We start from the raw sequence: 26,123 nt of genomic DNA, 5'->3' as shown, positions 1-26,123 counted from the left end.
CCGGGCTGCTCTGGGGAGGGGGCCGGGGTACCTGCAGTGGTGGGCGCGCTCGGGCTTGATGCAACAGCACTTGGGGCATTTGTAGATGACCTCTCCAGGCTTCAGCTGCAGACTCTCCATGTACTCTTTAGTAGCATTTCCTTTGGGTACCGCCCCCTGCAGTTCAGTAAGAATGTGTTTTGGTTGGAGAGAAAGAAAGATTAAAAAAAAAAAACAATAAATGTAGGATCAATCTTAGATTTTATACATTGTAAAAGAATTTGTAATGCTGTGGTTGCCACTTAAAGTACATGAATACGGAAAAAAGGGGCGCCTGGTGGCTCCGTCGGTTAAACGTCTGACTCTTGATCTCAGCTCAGGTCTTGATCTCAGGGTCATGAGTTCAAGCCCCACGACGGGCTCCCCACTGGGCGTGGAGCCTACTTAAGAACCAAAAGACAACAATGAAAAATAACCGTATAACTCAGACACGATCAAAAGTTTGACTTTCCATGAAAAATAGCACATGTATTAAAATGAACTCAAAATACTTTATCCTTCATAAACTGGTAGGTCACCTGAGTTCTTTCTAGCTTAAGGCAGGACACACCAGAGGCGAGGTCTGTTTGTCAAGTCATTCCAACTCAAGGGCAGCTGATTATCGCTGAAGGGCAGAATGTTCTGTCGACACCACTCCCGTGTCACCCCATTCTCATGGGCAGGGCTTCAGGATAAGTGTGTCGCTTTCCTAGCAGCTGCCGGAGGGCAACACAGCACAGAACGATAACAAAAAGGGACTTTATCTCGTATCTGCAGTTGTGCAATGCACCTGCCGCCTCATCAAGAGCACTCACACACACACCTGCGAAGTGTGGCCCTGAGCACCTGACGCGATGGGCGGGGCTCGGCCCCGGGAGGAGCAGCGTTAGGGTGATGACGGTGCAGTTGCTGGTGTCCCACATGCTGGCCGAGGGGGGGCGCCGGCGGCCAGGAGCAGGGGAGGCCTGTGCAGCGGGCAGAGGGCCTTGTTCTTTGGGCAGCGGAGCTGCTCCGTGAACAACACATCTGTGGGACGGACTCCGGGAGCCATGGCGGGGTGCGCTGAGGACGGTGACCCACTAGAGAGGAGGAGGTTCTACACGTGGCAAGGCGGGAACAAGGTCTCATCTCCCCTTGGTTAGCGCCACGGGGCCTGCGCTTGGAGCAGAAATGCACATCGGGAAGAGCAGCCCAGGGCTGCGGAGGGAGCACGAGCCCAAGGAGATGCAAGGCGGGAGTGAACAGTGGTGGGCACGGCGAGGGACTTCTCAAAGCCCGGATGCCCGGGCTGGCGCCAGAGCCAGAGAGCTGAACCTGTGTGAGGTGGGGGCCCGCATCCACGCTTGACAAGGCTCAGCAGTGAGTGTGCTGGGCTTGGAGACTGAGGACCACCGGCTCCAAGGCCCCCAGCAAGCCAGACCCAGAGCCCTGTGAGCCCCCTGAGGACAGGAGGGGCGGCTTCCGGCCCGCCCTCCACCAGTGTATTTCCCTCCACACAGGCACCTGTCCCTTCACCGTCCTAACACGGGGAAGCTATTCTGGTCAAGATCCTAGTGTTTCCTACCACTCCAATTGTCTCCTTAAAGAAGATTAAACAGTTAAGGGTTTAAAATGTTTTGGCTTTGAAAATTTAAACCAGAATGTTAGGCAAAACATTTTACTTAATTTACATACCACAATTTGGAGTCTTGAATCAAGTTTCCTCCACTGATCCAGGAGTCTTAAAGATACAATGATTTTGTAAATCCTGTAACGTCATACACGCTCCTGGTGACAGTTCAACGTTATATGTTTCCATAATAGGAGGAAACGGACCAGATTTTAGAACTCCACACACCTTAATTTTTATGCACTCTTCCACAGTAAAAACTGTGATCCGCTACAATACCCTTCTGGACTCCTCTGGAAAGCAGAACAACTGCCTGTCTTTCCCAGGAGATCCCTTAGGACTGTCTCCTGAGGCAAGGGCAGGTGGGGCCTGATGGCTGGGGCTCATGCGCGGTGGTTTGGGCGTCTTCGGGATCCTGCCTGGAGACCTTCTGGGTTGCTGCTCAGAACCCTGGGCAGGCAGCAGAGCCCCTCAGGGCTTCCAGACGGCCTGGCCGACGCCCTGCAGCTGGTGACCAACACTCGATTCTGGGCCTCTCTGTGCTTTCACAGAGCAGATGCCAAGCAGAAGGGCGGGTGCTGTCCCCCCAGATCAGCACCGAGGGTCACGCGGGTCACGCCCAGAAGAGGGCCCGTTTGCTCGCACCTGTGGGGCCGCTCTTCACGCCGTCCAAAGAAACCCAAAGAGCAGAGACGTGGTCCTCAGGCTCACGTTCCTACTTGGAGTAGAAGAAGCATCAGGGGGTGCTTCTTGTAAAACCCATCTGCATGCTTCATGCCCAGCTCCCCAGGCCACAGCAGCGCCTTCAGGCGCCCCGCTACCCCGAACAGCTTTTTGCTCTCCTGCCGCCTCTTCCAGTACCCAGTCCCCTGTGCACACCCACATCCACCTCTCATCTACTACAGGGAAGGAACCAGATGCCCACCCTCGGGGCAGGGCTCCCAGCCACGGCCTATGTCCGGGGAGGTTACGCTTTGCAATGTACTTTGTGTTCTTTTTCCTCCCGTATATTCCCATCTTGTCTCCCCGACTCCCTGTCATGCATTCTGGATTCCCCAGGACCTACTCCAGGGCCAGCCGAGAACGGGGCTATCCCTGAGACCTACAGACTCATTTATGAACGCCCAGGGGACAGGCAGCACGTGCCAACGGGCACAGGGGTGTAAGCTGAAGACTCCAGAGTGCAACGAGAGCTCCGAGACAAAAGGCCCATGTTTCTTCCACTAAAAAATCCCGAGACACAGAGACTGAGAAGCGGAAGACACAGTCACCCACCGTCAGAGCGCAGGCTCCCGGCGAGGAGCAGTGAGCAGACCGAGACCCCGAGGCCGGCCGCGTGCGGCCGCGCACACACGGAGGGTCGCCACACGTGCAGCTAGGCTTTCCCGAAGAAGAGCCCTTCCTCTTTCAACGTCCACGCAAATACTTACAAATCAAGTTTTACCATGTCTGCGATTTACCTCCAGAAGCTCTGGGGAGGGGAAGAGAGGGAGCAGGGAGGGTATCGCTGACACAAGACTGACCATGAGGGGCTAATGGGCTTCCCGCTCGACTTCCGTGTGTTGGAAACGGTCTACAAGAAGTTAACAAAAAGGCAGGGACTTTGGTGACAGGCAGACCTTGTTCAAAGCCTCGCTTTGTTCCAGCTGAGGGGTCGTTTCCTGCTGTGGACTGACCACCCACCTCTGCTCGCTGCTGGTGGACTACCAGAGGGGTGCCCTCCGTCGGGTGCCTGGGACAGGACCACAAAGGGCTCCCTCTGCCGCCAGGCGCTCAGCAGACGCCGGCTGACAAAACGGACATTCGTGAACACAGACCAGGGTCTGGGACAGCGGGCTCTGGGTCGTGGGTGGTCTTTCTCAATTTTAAGTCCTCAGTGTGTTCCTGGATGTTAAGAATGGTGAAAGTCTCACCTTCCAGTAGTAAGAGCCATCACCTCTCAAGGACCCCATCTTCCTCCCTGCTCCCCAGAGCCAGGGCCTATTCTCGAGTAACAACATGAACCGAAGCCAATCAACTGGTCCTGCTCTCTCGGAAAATGCTGTTGAGGTCCCAGTGGGGTCTGTGCCCTGACACGGCATCTCGGTTCTAGTTCAGCCCAGACTGGACCCTGGGACAGTGAAGTCGTGACCCGCAAAGAGAAGACAGCAGACTCCCCGTGCTGAGGGACAAAGGGTGGCTGTGTGACTGCGCTGGGCCGTGCACTCTCCGCTTCAGAAATGGGGATCTGGCCCTTAACGATTCCAATCCGACCTGGTCTGTGGGGCGAACCTTCCTCACCAGACGGCAGGAGACACAGGCGCCCGAAGGGACAGAGGAAGCCCCAAGAGCCTAGCCTGCTCTCCCGCTGGTCTGCCCTGACAACAGCCTGCACGACCCGGTTCCCCAGCCTGTCAGGGGCCAGGTGTGTCCTTGCCCTTGGGCTCCGCAGGTTCCCCTGGGTGTCCCCAGTTTTATTTACACTGACTCTAGCTGTGTCTGTAGTTTGCCAGCAGAACCCTGACGTGTGGCCCGGCTGAAACAGTGACATCAAAGAGACAAAGGACTTGAATGGACAGTTCTCCAAAGAAGGCACACAAATGGCCAATAAGCTCATGAAAAGATGCTCGACGTCGTTAGTCATTAGGGAGATGCAGATCAAAACCACCGTGAGACACTGCTTCGCGAGCCTCAGTTGCAGTCACCTGAGAGAGGACAAGAGCATGAGGATGTGGACAAGCTATGTGCCTCGCACGCCGCTGGTGGGAGCACGCTCTCCAGTCTGGCAGTTCTTCCAGCAGTTAAACATAGAGTTACCATGGGATCCAGCAATTCCACTCTAGGTATTTACCCAAGGGACATGAAATACACCTACACGGGAATGTTCACGGCAGCATTATCTGTAACAGCCAAAAAGTAGAAGCTACCCAAATGTCCCTCAACTAATCATGCCTAGAAACAAAATGTGGCGTATCCGTTCGATGGAACATCCTTTTGCCGCAAAAAGGAACAAAGTTCTGATACGTGCTACAGTGCGGATGAACCCTGACCACCTCATGCTGAGTGTAAGAAACCAGACATAAAAAGCCCCATATGATAGGATTCCATTTAGATGAAGTGTCCAGAATAGGCACGTCCGTAGACGGAAAGCGGGCGGGCAGGTGTCAAGGGCTGGGGGGACAGTGGCCCGGGCAGTGACGGCTAAGGGGTGCAGGGCTTCTCTTCTAGGTGATGAAAATGTCCTAAAATTGACTGTGGTCGTGGATGCACAGCTCGGACTACATGAAACCCACTTAACTGTGCCCTTTAAAAGCACAAGTTTTGTGGGGTATGAATTCAGTTTGAATTCAAAACCCTGATATCCAAGATCCCAAACTCCTCCTTGACCTTGGACCTCCCTCCCGACGCTTTGCCCAGCGTTCTCTGTAGTGACCCAGCAAGGAGAATGAATGTGCCCATGACGGACAGGTGCAGTGTCGTGCACGCACCTTCTCCCCACCACCCGGCCTCCCCAGCTCTTGGGCCTTCCACTAAGCGTTAGACCTTTTCCCACAGGAGGAGGGGGGTCAGGACAGGAGTTGGACTGCGGGGGTTAGGAGCAGGGTTTCGCTCCCAAAGGGAGACTTTGCTGCATAAAAGGGAATGAGGAGAGGGCCCCTGATAAGTCTCTGAGGGGACATTGGATTGGGCTGTGGTCAGAGATGGCACAATCTTTGTGAAGTGAGGCTACGAAGCCACCAGCAGACCCTGAGTCTCAGTCTGTCCCACAGTGCTGTTCCCCGCTGCCCACCGGCCAGGTCAGTAATGCCATCCTCTGCCCAAGACCCCCACTGGGCAAGGGACAGAGTGAACAGCGTAGGAAGAGCCCCTGGGATATGAACTCCGACAGCAAAAGTCAGATAAAAGTGCATGTAAACCACATTCTGTGGACCGATCGGTATCAGTTCATCCTCAAACAGACTCCTAATCTAATTTATAAAAAAAAATCTGTACCAACAAGATATTAACTTGTTAGTATTTTCTGTAGAGAAAGCTACCAACAAACATGAACCGGGTAGATGATAATTCATCAATCAGGAGCCCCTGGACCACTAGTTAGAAACCGAAGTTTTAATGCTGTGGAAAGCAGTTTTCAAATGCCGCTCCTCAGGGACCACCTGGTGGCGCGGCCTGTTGTGTGGCTCCCCTGACGGTAGTCACCTCTCCCTGGGGGCCCTGGGCATCTCCGGGCTCTGGGGGTGACTCCTGGCTGAGCTGCTAGGGTCTGTACTGCTCTGCCTACCCCAAGGAGGTCTCAGACCTCAGAGAAAGAGCCGGAAACCCAACACAGAGGTTCTGAATCCAGTGGCCTTCAAGACATCAGGGACCAAGGGCAGTTCACGGTGGTAGGTCTGGCCCCTCTTGACTCTCAGAGAACCTGCTCCCAAAAGGAGCCCAATACACGGCCCACGTGGCCTCAGACTTCAGCTGACACAGAACAATGAGAGAACTGTAAAGCTACAAAGAACTTAAGATTAGTTAAGTGGTGAAATCTAAAACCCAGATCTCAGTCTGTTCTTTAGAGGAACAGTATTTAAACCAGGAGGAATTTATAAATCACCTAGTTACAATCTCTCCATCCGTACAAACTGCCCAGCGGGCTGTTTTCCATTGCTGCACTGTGACATCATTTGTGTTTGAGCAATATTTATTCTCCAGTGAAGACATGAAAAATGTGGGGGGCCTGGGTAGCTCAGCTGGTTGAGTGTCTGACTCTTGGTTTCGGGCAGGTCAGGATCTTAGGGTCGTGAGATCGCGTCTTGCGTCGGGCTCCGTGCTCAGTGGGGAGTCGGCTGGAGATTATCTCCCTCTGCCCCTCCCCCCACTCGTGCACGGGCCCTCTCTCTCGCTTGCTCTCTCTTTCTCTCTCTCAAATCTAAAATAAAATAAAATAAAATAGGGCGCCTGGGTGGCTCAGTTGGTTAAGCGACTGCCTTCGGCTCAGGTCATGATCCTGGAGTCCCAGGATCGAGTCCCGCATCGGGCTCCCTGCTCGGCAGGGAGTCTGCTTCTCCCTCTGACCCTCCTCCCTCTCATGCTCTCTGTCTCTCATTCTCTCTCTCTCAAATAAATAAATAAAATCTTTAAAAAAATAAAATAAAATAAAATAAAATAGAAATGAAAAATGTGGGACGCCTGGCTGGCTGAGTCAGTGGAGTAGCGACTCTTGATCTTGGGGTTTTGAGTTCAAGCCCAATGTTGGGCGTAGAGATTACTTTAAATAAATAAATAAACTTAAAAAAAAAAAAGAAGAAATGACAAACGCCACAAGCCTGTACCCGGGAATTAATAAAAGCCTGAGGCCACAGGAGCAGGAGGCCCTTCACCTCAGGGTCCGTGGCGCCCCATGACCAGACACGGGAAGTGCAGGGCGACGGAGTACTCACAGGGTCGGTGAGCATGGTTCTCAGGTGGGACGACAGGGCCAGCACCGCGAGGCAGTTAAACAGGACTCCGTTGACCACAGAGTACCAGAAGTCTTTGGAAGGCAGCAGCATGACGAATGTCACCACAAAGTCCGCATAGACGACCAGGAGCCACGTCATGACGGCACAGATCATGCCGCAGCCGTCGCGGATGAACCAGACCCTGTCGGCCACGTCAGCCTCCGACGAAGAGGAGGACGAAGAGTCGTAACTGTCATTTTCAGCCAGGAGAGGATGATGTTCGACGTCCCGAAGCCGGTGTCCTGATGACGGCATGATTTCCCCGGCACACCCTAGAGGGGAACGGACAGAGCCGATGAGGCTCAGGGGACACACGCACGCTTGCTCGTGGGCCACCTGAAGCCTGATGGCTTCCTCTGCTCCTGGCCGTCTCACAAGCACCGTCTAAATAGGGCAGAAAAGAAGACAACAACTGAACAAGATCTGAACCCTGCAATCTTCCACCTTAGTGACTAGGTGACAGCCTGCGACACAGCCAGCCCCACCGTGTGGGCGCTGCTGAGGGGCACGCACACTCGCCTTCGGCCAGCCACAGGGGAGCGAAGACAGTGGAAGGAGCAGGCCAGATGCAGACTCCCAGCCCCGGGGCGACAAAGCCAGTGCCACTTGGCCAGCATCCTCGCCGCCAAGCCCGTGCTGCCCCGTGTGTGCCGAGCCCCGGCCCCCGAGCCCCCGCCCCCCGCCATCCTCTGCTGGCGCGTGGACCCCGGAGCGCCGAGCTCCTGCCCGCCTCCCCCGCCGGCCGCGCTGGGCCGCGCTCCCCCACCGTGCCCGGGCTGGAGCGCCGAGGCCGGGGCCGCCGCTTACGGTGCGCTCGCCCTCACCTCTGCAGTTTCTGGAATGCCTTCCTCTCTGCGCTCCTCTCTTACAAGTCGCCTTCACTTGCTAATCCGTCCCTTCGGCTCTGCGTCCGACACCTTTCCTGTATTTCCTACAGCACCTGTGTCTGAGCGCACACAGGGCTGAAGGAACTCACGAGAAACTTCCCCCGGACTGGTCTGGACTGCTGCTTTAATGCACGCCCTTCTATGACCAGCGTGCGACCGGAGGGCAGCTGGACGCTCGTGATAAACATAAGGAGGGGACATAGGAGTCCGTTCACCGGGCCTCGAGGTGTTCGTACGAGGGACAGAGAAGCACCGACAGTGTTTTCTCGAACGGCCCGAGTACCTCCTCGGCACCGGAGCTCAGGTGAGCGCCCTCCGTGCGAGAGCCCGGCCTCCCGGCGCCGTGGAACAGGAGCAGGAGAGAGGAGGATGCCCCGGGGCCGCCACAAGCCCTACCGGCTCCATCTTTCCAGTCCGGGCGCGGCTTCCTTCGCCCCCCCCCCCCCGCCCCCGACGCCAACTGCAGCACAGCGACGACAAGGACGATCGCACAGGCCTGCTCACGGACGACACGCGGGAAACCCTCTGCAGAATTCCCTTGCGATGTACAAATGTTCACCGGTACAAGAGAGACCTGAAACGGGGTCCCATTGGCAGTAAAAGAACCCTGCTCTTAGGTCTGACAAAAATAGCTTTAAGGTTTTTTGTAGGTGAAACAGAAGAAACTAAAGAGAAAAAGAACGTGGACGGGTTCCAGCCAGCCGTCTGGCTGGCATCTGCCGAGCCCTCCACCGTCCCCTGCAAGCACCGTGCCCGTCTCCTCCTCCCACACAAACCCTCCATGCCCCACAGAGCCTGACCTTCCTCTCTCGCAAGCACGCCATCCTGAAGGGTTCTTCTTCCTCTGAAGAGGGTTTCTGAACACCAGACGCGACTGCCTGACAAGGACAGCAGACCCTGGCTCTGCCCACACCCGGGTCCAGCCCCATTCTGTCAGGGGCCGAGACAGTGACGGGAAGGTTCTCCCTTCCCTGGGACTCCCAGGCCCCACTCATCAGTGCTGCCTGCAGCATACGGACCCCTTTCTATCTTTTTTTTTTTTTTTTTTTAAAGATTTTATTTATTTATTTGAGAGAGAGAATGAGATACAGAGAGCATGAGAGGGGGGAGGGTCAGAGGGAGAAGCAGACTCCCTGCTGAGCAGGGAGCCCGATGCGGGACTCGATCCCGGGACTCCAGGATCATGACCTGAGCCGAAGGCAGTCGCTTAACCAACTGAGCCACCCAGGCGCCCCATGGACCCCTTTCTATCTTAAGAGAGGCCTTGTGTGTCTCACCTCCTGAATGACTCACACAGAGGGACTGGTCTTCTCTCCCTGTGTTCCCTTTCGGGGTGTGCACGCTGTTGGGCCCCCAGCAAGTGCATGTCTGTTATCAGACAGATGCAACACCAAGAAACTGGTCCCCTTCTCAGACTCAAGTAGCTTCCTAGTGATTTCCACAAGAGGGTCTTCCTGAATCCTAACTATACGTCATCAAGCACTGAAGCTGAAAAATTCCTCCGGCCAGAACTCATTTTGCTTTATGGCTACTCCGGCGGGACACTGCCCATGACAAGTGGGCGCCTCCTGTCAGGGCAGCACGACAAGAGCCTACAGGCTGGCCTTCTGTCCGAGCACGTCCATACAGTCTGAGTTCCCTCCAGAAAGCAAGAACGGCAAGTCTCTAGAGGCACACACAGTGAACGCGGAACCAGCGCAGCCCAGCCTTCCCGGTGGAGACACTGGTGAGATCCCCCCAGAGAGCCGGCCGCAGCCCTGTCGTGGCACACCCCTACCCGGGCCGCAGACGGCAGGTCTAGTCCTGCAGGAAGAGAAGCCACAAAGACGCCAACCCTGGGCGTGGTAGGAGATTCCTAGACAAGCTCACGAGGATGTGGATGCATGATGTTTATGTGAAAACGTTACAAAGCCAAATTTGTACAATCCACCCGAAGGCAATGGGAAAATCATCTGATACCCAAAAGTCACCTTATTTTCAAGAAAACAATCAATGAACACAGCAGAGTGGGCGGATAGATTCAGTTCTGTGTAGCCCACTGCACGGGCCTTCTGCTGAGTCACCGTGTTTATACTTCATGAACGCAAGAGGAAGGGCGGGGAGGAAATGAAGCAGCAGCCCCTTCACACGGGACCGTGTGCGCATGCGGGACACAGGAGAGCGGGCCGCACGGCATCTGCGCGGCAACACTAAGTGTACCAGTCCCTGGGGTCAGGGTGCGTCTCTTTCCACACTCACCGCCACACTGCCATCAATCTCCTGCTGGAGACCATTTCTGAGAGAAACCAGAAAGCACCACGCAGCGACTAACAGGCCAGCAGATGGTGCGCCAGCATTTTTTTGACTTTAATGGCCAATGTAATGGGATTTTGTCCACACTCCCAAACCTAAGCTTAGTTTATGCTCATGTTAGAGAAAGCCCTGCTTCCCAGAACAGGGCAAGTGCCACAGGAGATCGCCACAACTTGAGCGGACGACCATCCGAGCAAAACTTTCCACTAGCTGTCACTTGGCAGGCGCCTCATCCTGCAATAGCTGCGGGGAACTTCCAAATGCGTCACAGAAGCCCCTCCAGAGGCACATTCTACCTTCCGGGTAAGTGGTGAGCAAACCAAAGCCGGGAGGTGAAAAGACTGCCCTTCTATACCGCCCGCGCTGCCCTTCCAACGAGCACAGTCGATGCCCGTGGCAGGAAGGACGCTGCGACAAGACACCTGCCCAGAGTCACTCGCTTACCTCACAGATGATCTCTAAACGATCACTTGAACATCTTGCGCCTCTTCTTCAGGATCTTAAGGTGCATAGTGTCCTATGTGACAGGATCTGAAAGGTAACAAACGCAATTAATTAGAAAAGTGACTCATTCAATGACAAAAGTACGTAACATTTCATAGGATAGGATCAACTGGGGGAGCTATATAACCAACGTAACATTTTACACGTCAAGTTGTCATTCAGAACTATCCTTAACCATGAAATCATTACTCTGTGTTTTCATTACTAGTAAACTATGAAATGATTGACAATCCTGAAAATGAAGTCATTCACTTTACATCTGCCCATTTTACCCTCCTGCTATCTGAGCCCTGGCATTAAATACAAATCGAGAAGCCAAAAATCTCTTGAGAAAGGTCCCCAGGGATCATCCAAACCAAACCGGACCAGCCTATATTTCAAAAGTCAACAAGTGTTTTAGCAGCCACAACAGAAGACTTCCAGAGAAAATGGGAGAGAGCGAGACCAAGAGGTGAGAGGTGCTGGACAGGACGCCAGGCCCACTGTGGGAGGGAACAAGGCACAGGAAGCAAGCAGGGAACCAAGCGAGGCCATCTACTGAAGGAAGAAACTCCCAGGTGGCATCTCCCTCCCGGCTCCCAAATCGCTGGCAGGCGGGTGACCCGATGTGGCCTCTCCAAAAGCACGCGTCTGTCCCGAGAGGAAAGGCCTAAAGATACCAAGGTGGTGGGGGGAGTCCCCCCCAATATAACTCGTCTTTATTTCCAGCACAGATCTTTTCATGAGTTTTTTTAAAGCTGTCCATTTATTTCCAGCCTTAATGACATATAACTGACATGCATCCCTGTGTATGTTCTAGGCGGACAGCAGAATGCTTCGACGGACATACAGGTCAGAGGTTTTGAAGAAAGCCCAAAATAGGTCTCACGAGAGACAGAGCCCCAGAAAGAGGGGAAAAAGGAATTCAAAAGAGGCAAAATGCAGAGAGAAACCTTAAGAGTTAAGACATTGTATCTGTGAAACAAGAGGAACATTCTGAGAACTTCCTAGTTACTGAAAAATAAAAATGATACCATTAAAATTAAAAAAAAAACACAACAGGATTGGACGAGAGATGAGGAACTCTCCCAAAAGGAGAATTAAGTGACAGAGACCTCAGGAGAGAGTGTAAAACAGAACTAGCTGGCCCAGCGCGCCCGCGGCAGGAGACCAGCAAAGCGCAGCCCTTCCCGCAGCCCTTCCCGCAGCCCTTCCCGCAGCCCTTCCCGCAGCCCTTCCCGCCACGAGTCTCGCTTCCCTCCTGGCCGCCCGCTCCGCGCGCCTGGCCGCTCCGTCCTTACCCCGTTTCCTTCCAAGAGATGATTTTTCTGCTTAAGCAAACCCTCCATCAGAGTCTGTCTTCTGAAACCAAGACCCCTGACTAGGACAGCAGGAGGCTGGCGTGGAAGAGGGGGGAGGGGGTGGCCCGCAGGTGGCACGGTACCCCCAAGTCTCTGCCACCAGTCAGACTCTCCAGGGCAGAGCGGAGGCCGCTCTCTGTCCGGCCCCGAGTTTGCCCGGCCTCCGCCGAGGCCAGGCTGTCACCCCCTCTGCCCAGCAGCCACGGCAAGACTCCTCAGGAGCCACCTCTCCCTCAGCACTTACCCGACAGCCTCCCTGCCGCCCCGGGGCCAGTGCTCCGAGCGCCTTCTGAACGTCTGAGGGACACAGGCGAACGTGACTCCACGCTGCCGACAATAGTGCGGGTGACTCTGTACATACAGTGATGTTGTTCAGGGGACGGCTACACAACAGCCAGCAACTCTGAAGACCCGTGTTTTAAAATAAAACTGGCTTTGCAAGATATAAGAATGCTCATCGCAGACATCAGGTTTCCCGCAGAATCTCTAGAGTGAGACCAAATCCCCAATTACTTTTATACATTTTGAAAAGGAACCAACACAGCAACCACTTCGAAAAGCGGCCTGACACTTTCCCCAAGTAGGACACCCACCCTGTGAGTCAACAATTCCGCTTGTCGGTATTTACCCGGGAGAAATGAATCTGAACACAAAATAGGTAGAGAACTGTCCGCAGCAACTGTATTCATAATACTCCCCAAACCAGAAACAACCCAAACATCCACCACCGGGAGATGCACAAGAAACTATGGCATACTCATCCGAGGGCACGCTGCTCAGCAGCGAAGAGGAAGAAAATGGTTTTATGAGATTTGCGACCACATGGATAAATCTCAGAGATATTATGTCACCCATATGACACCTGAAACCAGGCAACATTAATTTTTTCTGAAAGAAATCACAACAGGGGTTTGAGCACAAGGGGAGTGACTGAGAAGAGCCCAAGGTAACTTTCTGAGGTGACGGAAATGCCCTATATCCTGAGAGGACCACTGGTGCCACCGGCACATGAATCTGTCAAAACAAAAGTCAACGAGCTGGTTTAGGAAAAAACCCAAATGATCAAGAGTACACTTAAAGTTGTACATTTCACTGTGCATTAATTATGCTTCAATTAAAAAAAAAATGAACAGGAGAAAAATAAGCAGCACGGTTATAGGGACGGGGTGGGAAAGGTGAAGCGGAGGCCAAGTTCCAGCCAGATGCTTCCTCCAGAAACTGCGCTCAGGGGCCACGATGTCTCTGACTGACCTCTGTCTGTATCTTCAGACGAGGTTCTTAGCCTCTTCCCTCCTTTTGCTTTGGCTGTAAACAATGTATCCTCAAATACAAACTGAAAACAAATAAATAAACAAAAGACATCAGTATTCTTTGGTGATCAGTCACGACAAAAAAGAATCAAGAGGGGCGCCTGGCTGGCTCAGTCAGTAAAGCGTGCAACTCCTGGTCTCAGGGTTGTGACTTCGAGCCCCAGGCTGGGTGTAGAGATTACGTAACAATAAAATCTTAAAAAAAAAAAAAAAAAAAAAGAATCAAGATACAATTACTTTCACTATTGCAATAAAAAGAATGTCTACCCTAGAGTCTGATAATCATGTTTATATTAAGATGCTATTTAAACTCATTATGGCTTTACTATTCATACACCCACTGATGACCTATAAAAAGCAAGAATAAGCAACTCTCTGCTTCAGGCACAGAAGAAGCATATGAAGCAAACGCGAACCCTGAGAGATCTACTTAATTCAGCCATGGGGGGCGGGGGCTCCAAGCACCATCCTCTACACCAGGCCCCAGGATGCACAACCACGGACGGCGGCTTTAGCTCACAGGAGCTCACAAACCAGCAGAGGCGGGAATCAGGCCAGTAAATAATGTGCTAAGTGTTATCCCCAAATCAGGAGCAAAGTGTGATAAGGGAGAGAGATGACAACAGCTAATTCGATCTAGAGGAGCCGGAGAAAGTGTCAGTAAAGAGGCCAGCATGGTGGGCCCTGACAACAGGCGAGGTACACACAGGAGGCGAGAACAGTGTGAGGAGGCCCGGGTGGGAGCAGTAACCCAGCGAGCCGAAGGGCCTTGAGCTCAGGGTGAAGGAGGGGAGGGAAGGACGGAAGGGGAAGGGCAGATGGGGCCACTCACAGAGTACTCAGAATGCCCAACTAAGAAGTCTGGAAGTCTGGACTCGTTCTGCTGGTACGGGAGGCACCAGATGTCTGGTGAATAGATGTTTTAAAAAATAATTGGTGAGACCAAGGATGGAAGGAGGAAGCCAGCCAACCAGGAGGCCGTTGCCACCACCCAGAACAGAGAAGGAGCTGGCCGGGGCCAAGAGGGGAGTGGGGCCTGCAGGGGACTGAGCGCTGTCCCCAGAAGAAAGCACAGCGGGGACCAATGGCAAGGGACGGCTGGGGCACAGCATATGGAAGTGAAAGGGACTCGGAGGCGTTTCTGTCCCGCTTGCTTCTCCCAGAACACGGGAGCCGCAGACTCAGGCTCACGGAACTTGAGGTGCCTCAGGAATAAACCAGCAGACAATCATCTGCCCTCCTGCTACTCCGTCCTCGAGAGACAAAGTGGGAACGGACGTGACCACCCAAGGGGCCACAGCAGTGTGGGGCTGGAGCTCTGACAAGGGTCCAAAGAGCCACAAGGGAGCCAGGGGGGCCTAAGAGCAGGGAGCTAAGAGCACGAAGGCTGGAGCAGTCAGCCCTCCCAAAGCAGGTGCCGGGAGAGGCTCAGCTCAGTAGGGACCTTTCCCCAGCAGCTTTGGTCAAGTGCCAGGAGCTTGGGAGACTGGGCGGTGAGGAAATTAAAGAAGCACCTTTTTAAAGGTGCAGTTAAGTCCCGGACCTATGCAGCTAGAAGGAAAAGTCGAGGGAATTCTGCCTCTCAGCTTGCGCTCTCGTGTATTATCTCACATAATGCTCCGACAGCGATCCTTAAGTGCAGCTGACTCTGGAATAACACGGGGGCTGTGTCGCCACCCTGGCCCAAACAGTCGAAAATCCATGTACAACTTCCGACTCCCCCAAATTTAGCTCCTAATAGCCTAAACACTAAAACATAAACAACCAATGAACACAATTTTTGCATGTATTCTTATGATAAAGTAAGCAAGAGACGCAAAAGTGTTAAAAAAAAAATTCCTAAAAGAAAATACGTTTACAGTACTGTATTATATTTATCAAAAAAAACTCACGTCTAAGTAGCTTGTGCAGTCAAACCCACGTTGTTCAAGGGTCACGTAGACTTGGTTTCCCCACTTGCACACGGGCCGCCTTGGACCCACGGGGTTAAGTCCCCGCCAGCCCCTCACCCCCGTGAGTCCCTGGGGCTCCACACAAATCCCACCATACTGCATCCTGCTTTGACCATGGCTAGCTTTTAAAAGCCGAGGACAGCCCCAAAAGTGATTTAATGGAAACAGAACGAATATATGTGCAGTTAAGCCAATTAAGCTAGCAGCAATCTAAGAAAACATCAGCGAGGAGGCCCCGCCATGCCTGCTCCTGTTTCTTTTTTCTTTCTCATCCTGTACTTATTTGAACTTTTCTTACAACTACAGAGATAATTTAGGCTCACTGCAGTTTTCTGTTTTTAAAAAGAATGAGTGCCCAAGTTTGCAGACTCAGGGGGATGACCCTTCTTCCTGAGACGGAGGAAGCAACAGTGGGGCGGGTGGAGGGGGGGACGTCTACAGAGAACCATGGAGATGGACTGAAGCTAAAGCCGTTCACACTCCATAACACCGTCTTCTGAGCCAGGAGTCAGGAGTGGGTTGGGGGCGTTAACAAGTGCAGGAAGCAACTGAGATTGGAGAAGAGACGCTGCGGGGAGGACAGCCAAGGGAGCCGTGGGCCCAGGCAGCACAGCAGACCCCCAGTTTCTAACACCATGATGGGAGTGGCTCGCCCTGCTATCCAGAAGCCCGGCTCGGCACCCAAAGCTTTATGGGGCTGGAGAGTAGCCAAGATGATAGGAGAGAAAACCAGGGTATCAAAGGCAAGACTTGGGCTGAAATGATTCACCGGGGAGTGCAGGATGAAGGGGAGAAGGCTGACAAGCCAGGGGACAGCAAACTCCAGGGACCTGGAGGTCCTGGGGAGACTAAGAACCCAGTGGGGAGGAAGTGACAGGGTAGCCAGGTCGGACTGCAGGGCAGCGGTAAGAACTCAGTGGAGGTGCCACTCAGGGTAACAGTAAGATCCGGCAGGTCGCGACCTGGAAGGGGGATGAAGGGGAGTGAAGGGGGAGGTCAGGCACGCCTGGCCTGGGGGTGTCAACCTTCAGTCTGGATGCTAAGTGAGCCGGGACCCAGTGGGAAGACTGCAGACAGTGGAGTCCTGGCTGAACTTGCTGAGAGAATGGAGCATTCAGATAATCTGCCACAGTGTATTTATGGCAATTACATTCTCAAATGTTCTTTCCGTCAATTTGTAATCACGAAAGATTTAGCTTGCGCTTTCAAACCCTACCGATAATACATGCTGTACAAAACCACTATTTTCTCAAATTATTGAATCTAAAGAACAGAATATTAACCTTTAAGGAAAAAAACCAACAGAATATTACGCTAACTAAAGCCAAGTCTCAATAACAGCCTGGCACATTACCCATACTGTGAACAGTAAACTTATTTAAGGTTTCTAGAAAGGTCTTCCACACTAAAATACGGAAGGATGGCGAATGGCGGAACGCACCCATGTGATGGGACTCAGAACGCAGTCAATCTCATGAATGGGGGGCAGGGCAGAGCTGGGTTCTTCCTTCTTTCCCATGGGCCACACTGCAGTCTCTTACTGGGTCCCCGTCTTTGTAGACTCCTCAGTGTCCGCAGTGCCCAGGTTCAACCCTGGGTTTTCCCTTTATCTATGTGTTCTCTCTAAACGATATTAGAGGCTCTCAGGCCCATTGTCACTGCTAAAAACACATATATCTAGGAACCCCCCAACTAACCATGTGTCGCTGAGTGTATCAGCCGGCTCCTCAACAAGGCCCTCTGCCTACCAGACCCTTCCGACATTCACGGTTCCATGGGGGCACCTCCATCTAGCTGTCAAGGTCAAAACACAGGAGTTACCCTTCATTGAACTTTCCCCCACCTCCCCACACTGAGCCCTTCAGCAAGTCCTGGGGGCGCTACCTCCAAAACCAACCCCAATCTGACCCCCTCCCCCTCCCGCCCAGCCAAACCAAGGCCCACGAGCCTGGCCCTGGGCAGTGTGCAGGGCGCCTCCTAAGCACGGTTTCTGCTCTCACTGCTGTCCTCACCCCACAATCCACCCCCATTCAGCCGAGTACGTTTTCACAGATCTAAATGAGATCACTTTCCTCCCTTACTTAAAACCACCCAACGAGGGCCTCTGCAGTTAGAATAAAATCCAAAGGCCTTCCTGTGGTCTAAAGCCCAACCCGACCCAGACCGTGCTGACCTCACTTACCCTCCCTACCTCGCTGGCCGGCTTGCTACTCTCTCACCACCTCCACACGATGCTCCCCGCTGTCCCGACACACCCCCAGGACGCTCCACACTCCACACCCATCTGTGGAATGAATAAGAGAACCAGGGAGCGCACCTGAGGAGGCCCACAGGAACAGGAAGGGGGTCAAGTGGGATCTGGCATGGGGGGTGAGGTCAGAAGTCTGGGAGCCTTGGGGAAAAGCAGTCAGGGAGAAATGTGGAAGGTTATGGGGAGAGAGGGAGAAGGGGAGGAAGAGAGAAACCCACTTGCAGGGGTTTTCTGGGGGAACCTCCATTTCTGGGGTGTCACCCGAGCGTGTAGGCTCGCTGAGGTGGTCTCGAGGGAACGCTCACCCATATGCCAGAGGTCCATTAGGCCTGCACTAGAGCCACAGCTGATTCTGAAAGACAAATGGAGCAGCTCTTCTAAAAATCCCAAGAAGGTAAATGAACCCTGAGGAATTCTAAATCCAGAAATAAAAAGAACACTAGGGTTCCAAGCCTCTCTAGGTGTCCTGTCCCAGGGACTAGCTGAACCTCAATCAGGCTGGTGAATCCTCGCCTCTTTCCAGATGCTCCTAAATAGGGTTTCCTTGTTTAAAATGAAATGAACTTTTATAACATCAGACTCAACCAAATCCAAAACACTACGAACATGTGCCATGCTACTAATGTAGCCAGCTGTCAGATGCGAATCTATGACGACCTAAGATATCGTAAAGGAAAGGAAAGGCCAATTCCTACCACCGTCTCCCGGCACCGGGGGCTTTATACGCATCAGTCCACCAGAACCAGCGGCTGCCCTAAAAGCAGGGCGCTAGTATCGGCTCATTTCAGACACAAGTAGATGAAGCCTTAGAGCTGTAGTAACCTGCCCAAGCTCACAGCCAGGAAAGGGTGGACGCAGGACTGTCTTGACTCCAAAGCCCACGTTCTTCCATTAAAATACACCGCCTCCCAGAGCAGTTGGTTTTAGAAAATGCATTCTGTAATGAATAAATTGAATTAGGGACTCTGGAACTCTGAGAATTCAAAACATTTCAACAAAGAAATGATACTGTAAAAGCCTGTCTCAAGAGACACTGGAAGCTTCTCTATCCTGACTGCTCCCTGCTTACAGGGTGCTGCCAATAAACTGCACCCTCTCCCAGAACACGGAGCCTAGAACTGCCCCCTTTCCAAAGCACCAGCGACACAGGGAGCTGGCCTCTCCTCCCACGTACTGAGAGCACTCCTCATGCAACCAGTATTCATTAAGTACCTTTTACCCTCTAGACACACAGCCCCTCACCCCTTCCTACTTGTGCAAGGACACTCCCTGCTTAGGGCTCTGCCCCCTCCCTGCTCACCTTTCCCACAACCGAGTTTAGGCACCCTCACCTCTGGCGGGTACCTCTGCAGAATCCTAATCTCAAGGTCACCAGGTCCATTCACCACCCTCTGTGTAGCCACAGGACTTACGGCCAAAATCACAGTGTGGGTCACAAAGGCAGTCTGGTTCCAAACCTGTTAGCCCTGCCCGTGGCATTCGAGGCTCCACTAAATCTGGCTCCCCTACCTTTTCGGGCTCAGTGCTCGCCACAGTCCCTTCCACAAGGCGCTCATGCTGGTCCCCTCGCCATGCCCTTTCACCCCTCCGTGCGTCTGCTCCTGCTCTTTCCTCCAAGTAGAGGACTCTTACTCTCTGCCCAGCCAAATTATTCATTAATCAAGCTCTTACCAAGCCCCCACTACATACAAGACATCCCAGGATGACTTAAGTATTTTCCAAACTAGAAGATGCTGTACCAATGCATAGCATTACCTTGGGCCCACACGGAGTCTGGATTTTATTAGACAATAGGGTTCTAACAAGGCTCTACAAGAATGGAATAAAACTTAGCAGTAAGGAGAGCTACGAATAGCAAGACAAGAACATGTTTGTAGATAGAGGCAAAGAAGTCAGTGAATCGGAAGAAATCAAAGAGGCAAAAGTGAGAGGAAATGCCTAAATGCCTGTCCCATGATAGGCACGGCAAAGAACAGACACAGAGTTCATGGAACGATGGGATTCTCTCTTCCTCAGAGGCAGAGGAAAGAAAAAGACTGATGGATATTGAGAGAGATTTTTAGCTAGAAAAGACTCAAGGTTGAGAGAACTCTCCCAGTAGCCTCTGTCTCCTCCATGTTCTAGAAGGTAGTCATTCGTCAGTGGTAAAACAAAAGAGTGTATTTTTAAGTAGAAAGGGACCATGAAAAAAGGAAGGATGCTGTGTAACAAAAAAAAATACAACCTTGCCCAAAAGGAGGTTTGGCCTTTGGCCTTGGCTGACAATCCGATTCAGGGTGGGAACTGACCAAACCAGAAAGACCAATAATGTGACTCAGAGGGGGGCTTTGGGTCACACACTATCAGCATGGTCCATTAATGAATCAGTTACGCTTATGAAATGGAACCCCAATAAAGACTCTGAGCACCGAGGCTCATGTGAGTTTCCCTGGTTGGCAATACTCCCGTGCACACTGTCTCATATCAGTGCTAGGAATTTAACACATTCTGAGTCCACACAGAGAGGACGACAGACGTTTCACCTCTGCTCCTTCCTCAGACTCTGCTAGAAGCCTCTTCACTTGGCTGATTTCAATCTTTATCCTCTACCTGTAATAAACCACAACGTGAGCCTAACAGCTTTCAGGGAGTTCTGTGAGTCCTTCTCTAAATAACCATCAAACCTGAGGGTAGTTTTGAGAACCCCAAAACTTGCAGCTGATGTCAGAAGTGAGGGTGGTCTTGCAGACTGCTCCCTCTGAACTCTGGATTTGACTCTCATGGGTGGCCTGGACACTTCTCAGATGCTACAGCCGAAGGGTTACAGAGAAGTTGTGAATACTGACCCTGGACACTGGCTTCGGGGCCAAAAGGGAACGCAATGAGTGTTGAGACCTTATGCTCTGCCCTAGTGTTTAACTTTGTTTGTTTTTTTTTTTTTAACAAAATAATCTGTATTTGTGTAACAAAATAAGAATAATAATTACTTATTATTCTTAAGAAACATAATCCCAAAAAGCTGCTTTAGGAAAATTGTCTTGTAGAGCTGCCCAACATGGAGTGGAGCAGGGCCGCTCCCACATCATCAGGAAAACTACTTCCCAATTCACCCCAAACATTAAGTCCATATGTAAACTTATTTCTAGTGCCATTTCTCAAATTACCAAAAACTATATTATTTATAGCACTAACAAGTCCCAAGCCTGCAGGTAACAGTTTCAGTAGGTATGGAGAAGTCAATCCATACTTTTGACTGAATCAAGACTAAGTTCCTTCTAGTACTTTCTCTCTCACTGAGAAGGCCATTCTGTTCATACTAATGCTTGTCCTTTCTAAAAGATTTCTGCTTTTATAGTGGATTAGCACAGCTGTAACAGTCCAGTTTGCACACTGTGATCTAAGGCAGGCTCTGAGCGATTGGTAGTGGAATACTTCTGCACACACTTTACCCCCTTTGCTTTGAGCTGAGACATCTGCATAAAAAGTTCCCATGGTTGTTTAATGAATTCTTTAGGAAACCACCTCTCAGATAGTCTTGTTCTCCTCCCTTTCTAAACTCAAAAGTCAGGGTGAACCCACCAGTCTAACTCCCCAAAATACACAGCCCAAGTAACTTCAATAACTTGAACCCTTCTATCTTCCAGAATGTCAAGAAATGCAATTTAACATTTCTGTTCCATCCTATTTTTTTTTTTTTTTTTTACTATCCCAAGAACCTTTCATGTGAACAAAGTTCTGACTTCCTAACAAGCAAATTTAACAAGGTGACTTTCATAAAGGTGGCTTTAGGTAAGTACAAGTTGTAAAACAAGGTCAAAAAGATTAAACTTGTCATCTGTGGGGTGAGGAGTTTAGGAAGAAATAGCTGACCCAGATTTCTAGACCATCTGAGGCAGGACGAGTACGACAGACAAATACATGTGCGGTAAGTACATACACCAAGCGGACTCACTGCACAAGTGGTCAGTAAAAGAGGCTACAAGGCAGCCAGCTACCTCAACAGTTCTTACACTCCTATTTAACTACCATCATGAACGTGTTATTTCTAAGCTAATAAAGTTTGTCCATCACAGCAGAGACTTAGTTCCAGCAGCAATGACTCCTTGGGAGACATGAACCTTGGCAGCACCAAGAAGAGATGCAGACGTTGACGTGGTTGTCCGAGATGCCCTGTCCCGCACATGTATTTCCCCACAAAGACCATTGACGGGGTAAGGGAAGATAACCAGGAAGATGGGCAAAGAATAAAAGAGAATAGTTAAAACTTTTTTAAAAGGAAGGTAAGAACAGGAGCATTCGAGAAGCCACGGGCGATGTTCATGGAAGCCCATCGTAATACATGCCTATAAACCACTCTTACAGCTTACAGTAGGGTTTTATAGTCACCCTCTCTTTGGGCCCTAAGAACAAGCCCGTGGTTAGTTTATGAGAGGGGGAAAACAAGGCTCGGAGAGCTTGGTGTCATGCCCAAGGTCAGGCAAAAACCTGGGGCTGCAATTCGGGCCCGATCCCGAGAGATCAACGAAGGAGTGACGAGGAGACACCTGGAAAGGAAGTCAAGTGCGGGCACAAGGTGGCACAGAGGTGCCCCCGAGGAGCTCGGGAAGGTCGCAGGTGCGCAGCGGGTGGAGGAGAGGACGCAGGGGGCCGAGGGAAGGGCGGCCGGGGGCCGGGAGTGGCCGGGAGTCCGGGGCGTGAGCAGCCTGCCGGGCCCCAGCCCGGCCCAGCCCGCCGCACTCACCCGAGGCCCGGGCGGGGTCGCCCGGCGCTGCGGCTCCTCCCGGCCTGCGGCGGCGGCGACTGCACCGGCCGAGGCAGGGGCGCATCATGCGGCCGCGCTCATGGCCGGGCTGGAGCGGGCCCCGCGGCTCGGTTCGGCTGGGTCCCGCCGGGCCGATCGCAGGGAGGCGGCCGCCCAGCACACACGAGGGCGCACAGCCCAGCCTGGAGAGCCGGGCTGCGCGACCCCCGGAAGTGAACCCCACGAGGTCAGGGGCGCCGCGCCTGCGCAGTTCCGGCTGCGCCGCTGCGGGCCGCGGAGAGGGAGCTCGAGGCGATTGGCGGGGACGTGGAAGCCGGGATCCTCGCGGAGCCGAGAGTCTTGAAGACTAACAGTTCCTTGTCAAAGGCAGCTCTTAGTCGAAAGCTCCTCTCGCCAAAATAGAGGGACCCGTCCAAACTGAAGTCCGGAAGAGAAAGGCTGGGGGCTACGGGCTGACGCACGGTGCAAGCCGCGCCGTTTGCTTGTCAAATTCGGCGGACCGCTCCTGTCCGGGCGCCCGAAGCCCGCGGCGGCGTCTCAGAGCCAGTTTTAGGTGTGGCTTGTACGGCGTGAGGAGCGAGAACTTCGAAAATGGGGAAATAGAGGAGCGGGAGTGGAAACAATTAAGCCAGACAGCACGTGGGGAGAAGGGGAAGCGCACCGGACTGGGCACTCCTGGGGCGCCTCTGAGCCTCCGATCCCCTCCCTGAGCATCCCAGCGATTCCTTCCAGATGCTAAGACCCAAGTGCTTTGACGGTAGACACATGCTTTTTATTTCTTTGGCTTTCCTATAACATTTGGACAATTTTCGCAGGGCTGGGAAGTACGTGCTCAGTTAGTGTTTGTTGTCAAAGTGGTAAGTACTCGCTGACTCGAAAGATTAACGAAAGCAGTGATTACAGCCCAGGGATCTATCCGAATCTCAGTCTGCAAGCCACCCTCTCAGCATTTACCGTTCTTGCTTCCAGAAACTTTTTTTTTTTTAAAGATTTTATTTATTTATTTGACACAGAGAGAGACAGCGAGAGCGGGAACACAAGCAGGGGGAGTGGGAGAGGGAGAAGCAGGCTTCCTGCAGAGCAGGGAGCCCGATGTAGGACTCGATCCCAGGACCCCGGGATCATGACCTGAGCTGAAGGCAGAGGCTTAACGACTGAGCCACCCAGGCGCCCGCTTCCAGCTAAACTTTTGGAAGTAAGGGGTGCATTTAAAAGTTTAAACTTTTGTTACTGTATCTTGTACCTCTTTACTCAAAGTGGTGCTATGTATGCATTTAGTCAACTCTCTCTGAGGCTCCTGTCTCCTGCTATCTTTGCTTGGGGATTTGTTTCCACGAGGGAGGAAAGTGAGTGAGGCCTTCAATCAGTGATCAATTTTTTTTGCATTGGCTGAAAGAAAGGATGGTTATCTTTGAGTAACACCAAGACCTGCAAGTAGCCCTATATTTGGGATATACTTTTTATGAGCAGTGTTAAAACAATAGGTCTTTTTTAATTTTTTATTTTTTGAGAGAGAGCGAGCCCGGGGGGGGGGGGGGGCAGAGAGAGACTCTTATGATCTCATGACTTTGAGATTATGAAATCAAGAGTGGGATGTTTAACCGACTAAGCCACCCAGGAGCCCCAAAATGGGTCTTTTAAAAAAAAAAAAAGTTATGTCAGACAAATATAAACACACGTCAAGGCTTTAATTTAACTCACTAATTAATGAAGTATGTAAGATGATACGTACAGTTGGTTCAGAGATAAATCCAAAAGGCAGACATATATCTAGGCAGTCAAGCATGCTAAAATGAATTTGCTTAATAGATGCAGAGCTGGCTTCTGCAGTGGGGGAGGCAAATCAATTGAACTTTCACTAGGCAAAATTGACTTTATGTCTAATATTTATGGACAAGAATCATTTGCATTGCTTTCAGTTCTCTGCAACCTGTAAAGTTATAAATAGCTTAAAGGAAAGTGAAGACCCCAGGAAACCAGATAACCCCGAAGGGTGAGTCAGACCTCTGGTTGTTCACCGAAGACACCTAACAATCTTTTTGACCCATTTCAAAGTCTTTCCCAAAAAATGAAGAGTGGATTCTTCTTAGAGTCCCCACACTTGTTTGTGTTGCCTAGGTCCCTTAATCCTGGTGTAGCTTGTTTATTGTAACTTTGAAAGTGCACCCCTTGCTATAGGAAATGGCACAATAAAATCATTCATTAAAATATTTAACAGGAAAAGCAAAGGTTGACAAAAACAATTCTGTTATCGAGGGTTTTCATCTCTTTCTCAACAGAGTTGGTATGTTTTTTAAAAAGGCCTTCTGCAAGGTGAAACCCTGTGGATAAAAAAAAAAAAAAAAGCCTTCTGCAAGTCATTTCCCCTCTCCAAGCCTCAGCTTTTGTTTTTGTTTTTTTTATCTCTAAAATATGAGATTAGATTTGATTTCTAAGGTTTCTTCCTGTTTTAAGAGTGTGGTTCAACTCAGAGGTGGTTTGTTTTTTTTTTTTTTTTAACCCTCTCCCTGATTTCACTGAGGCCCTGGGAGCAGAAAACCTAATATTTCCCATCCCCTTTGCAGGGATGGGAAACATCCCATATCCAGGGTTAGTTCTGTTTATCCATCAGGAGCTGGTTTCCAGCTTACCACTCATCCCAGGAAGCAGCCCTTTTAAAGCAGACGCTCTATTCAAACATGGGAAAAGATGCTCAGGCTCATTCAGAGTAAAAGGGATGAATGCAAATTTGAAGTACAAGGAGATGCCATTTTTCACTTAGTAGGTTGGCAAAGCTGAAAGTTTGGTAATACTTGGTATTGGCACACAGACTCAACTGATGCAACTTAAATTTGTTCATCTCTTTGCAGAGCACAATACCAACATGAACCACAAAAAAAATGAAGTGTGCATGCCCTTTGACCCAGCAATCCCCCTTAGGAATTTATCCTCCAGATAGACTTACCCACGTGCATGCAGCTTTTTGCACTTGCGTACATACGGTAGCATGCTGTAGAAGCAAAAAACTGGCAACATCCCGTAGGCCTGTGAATATATTCGTAAAATATGTTGTACACACACAAGGGAATCCTGCACTGTACAACTGGGAAAAAAAAAATGAGGCCGATTTTCATGAATTCAAATGTCTGGTCTTCAAGGTATATATCAGGTCTGTTGTGTCAAACTGTGTGTGTTCTTGTGTAAGAAAGCAGAGTGGGGAGATATACATGTTTATATGTACATAGAATATCCCTGGACAGATATACATGAAATGGGTCTGTAACTTGTTAATTTTTTCAACCATGTATTTATTTTTAAATACATATAAATATAATGAATAAGACAGTACAACAATTGGCAGAATACTCAAACAGGTACTTCACAGAAGAGACTCTCCAAAACATGAAAAAGCGCTCTTTTTCATTAGTCATCAGGGAAATGCAAACTTAAACCACAATGAAATATTTACACACCCACCAGAATAACTAAAATGAAAAAGCACCAAGCATTGGCAAGCATCGGCAGGAACTAGAACGTCCATACACCGCTGGTGGGAACCGTTAGGAGTATCTGCTGAAGCCAAGCATACATGAACCTATGTTCACCAAAGGAGTGTTCACAAAGCACTGTCCACAGTTGCTCCAAACTGGAAATGTCCATGACCAACAGAAGGAATAAATAGTGTATATTCATACAATGAACTGCTCCACACAGAAATCCACTTCTCAAATACGTGTTGGGTTAAAGAAGCAAGACGTAAGAGCGTACATACTAT

General features: G+C 51.2%; 2 protein-coding genes across 4 annotated transcripts in view; one reads left to right on the top strand and one right to left on the bottom strand.

Annotated features, from left to right (window-relative positions):
- Positions 1-22,563, bottom strand: part of ZDHHC7 (zinc finger DHHC-type palmitoyltransferase 7) — a 26,877-nt gene extending 4,314 nt beyond the window's left edge. Inside the window, exons 1-7 of one of the 3 annotated variants that reach the window (XM_032389883.1) lie at positions 22,349-22,563; positions 17,934-17,980; positions 17,560-17,661; positions 17,075-17,171; positions 10,716-10,802; positions 7,033-7,364; positions 32-156 (exon numbers count right to left, since the gene is read on the bottom strand). In XM_032389883.1, the coding sequence (XP_032245774.1) occupies positions 32-156; positions 7,033-7,347 (440 nt within the window). In that variant the 5' untranslated portion in view covers positions 7,348-7,364; positions 10,716-10,802; positions 17,075-17,171; ... (1 more) ...; positions 17,934-17,980; positions 22,349-22,563. Of the gene's footprint in view, positions 1-31; positions 157-7,032; positions 7,365-10,715; positions 10,803-17,074; positions 17,172-17,559; positions 17,981-22,348 lie in introns of all 3 variants that reach the window. The other 2 variants (XM_032389881.1, XM_032389880.1) reach the window with 2 other exon arrangements.
- An 82-nt stretch (positions 22,564-22,645) lies between these two features.
- KIAA0513 (KIAA0513 ortholog) overlaps positions 22,646-26,123 on the top strand; it is a 71,903-nt gene continuing 68,425 nt past the window's right edge. The window contains exon 1 of the mRNA XM_032389750.1: positions 22,646-23,126. The gene's annotated coding sequence lies outside the window, so the exon portion shown is untranslated. The remainder of the gene's footprint in view (positions 23,127-26,123) is intronic.

This window comes from Phoca vitulina, unplaced genomic scaffold, assembly GCF_004348235.1.
Source record: "Phoca vitulina isolate PV1807 unplaced genomic scaffold, GSC_HSeal_1.0 scaffold56, whole genome shotgun sequence".
Classification (NCBI taxonomy): domain Eukaryota; kingdom Metazoa; phylum Chordata; class Mammalia; order Carnivora; family Phocidae; genus Phoca; species Phoca vitulina.
Note: the sequence above shows the minus strand (reverse complement) of the source record. Positions and strands in the feature narration are given on the sequence as shown.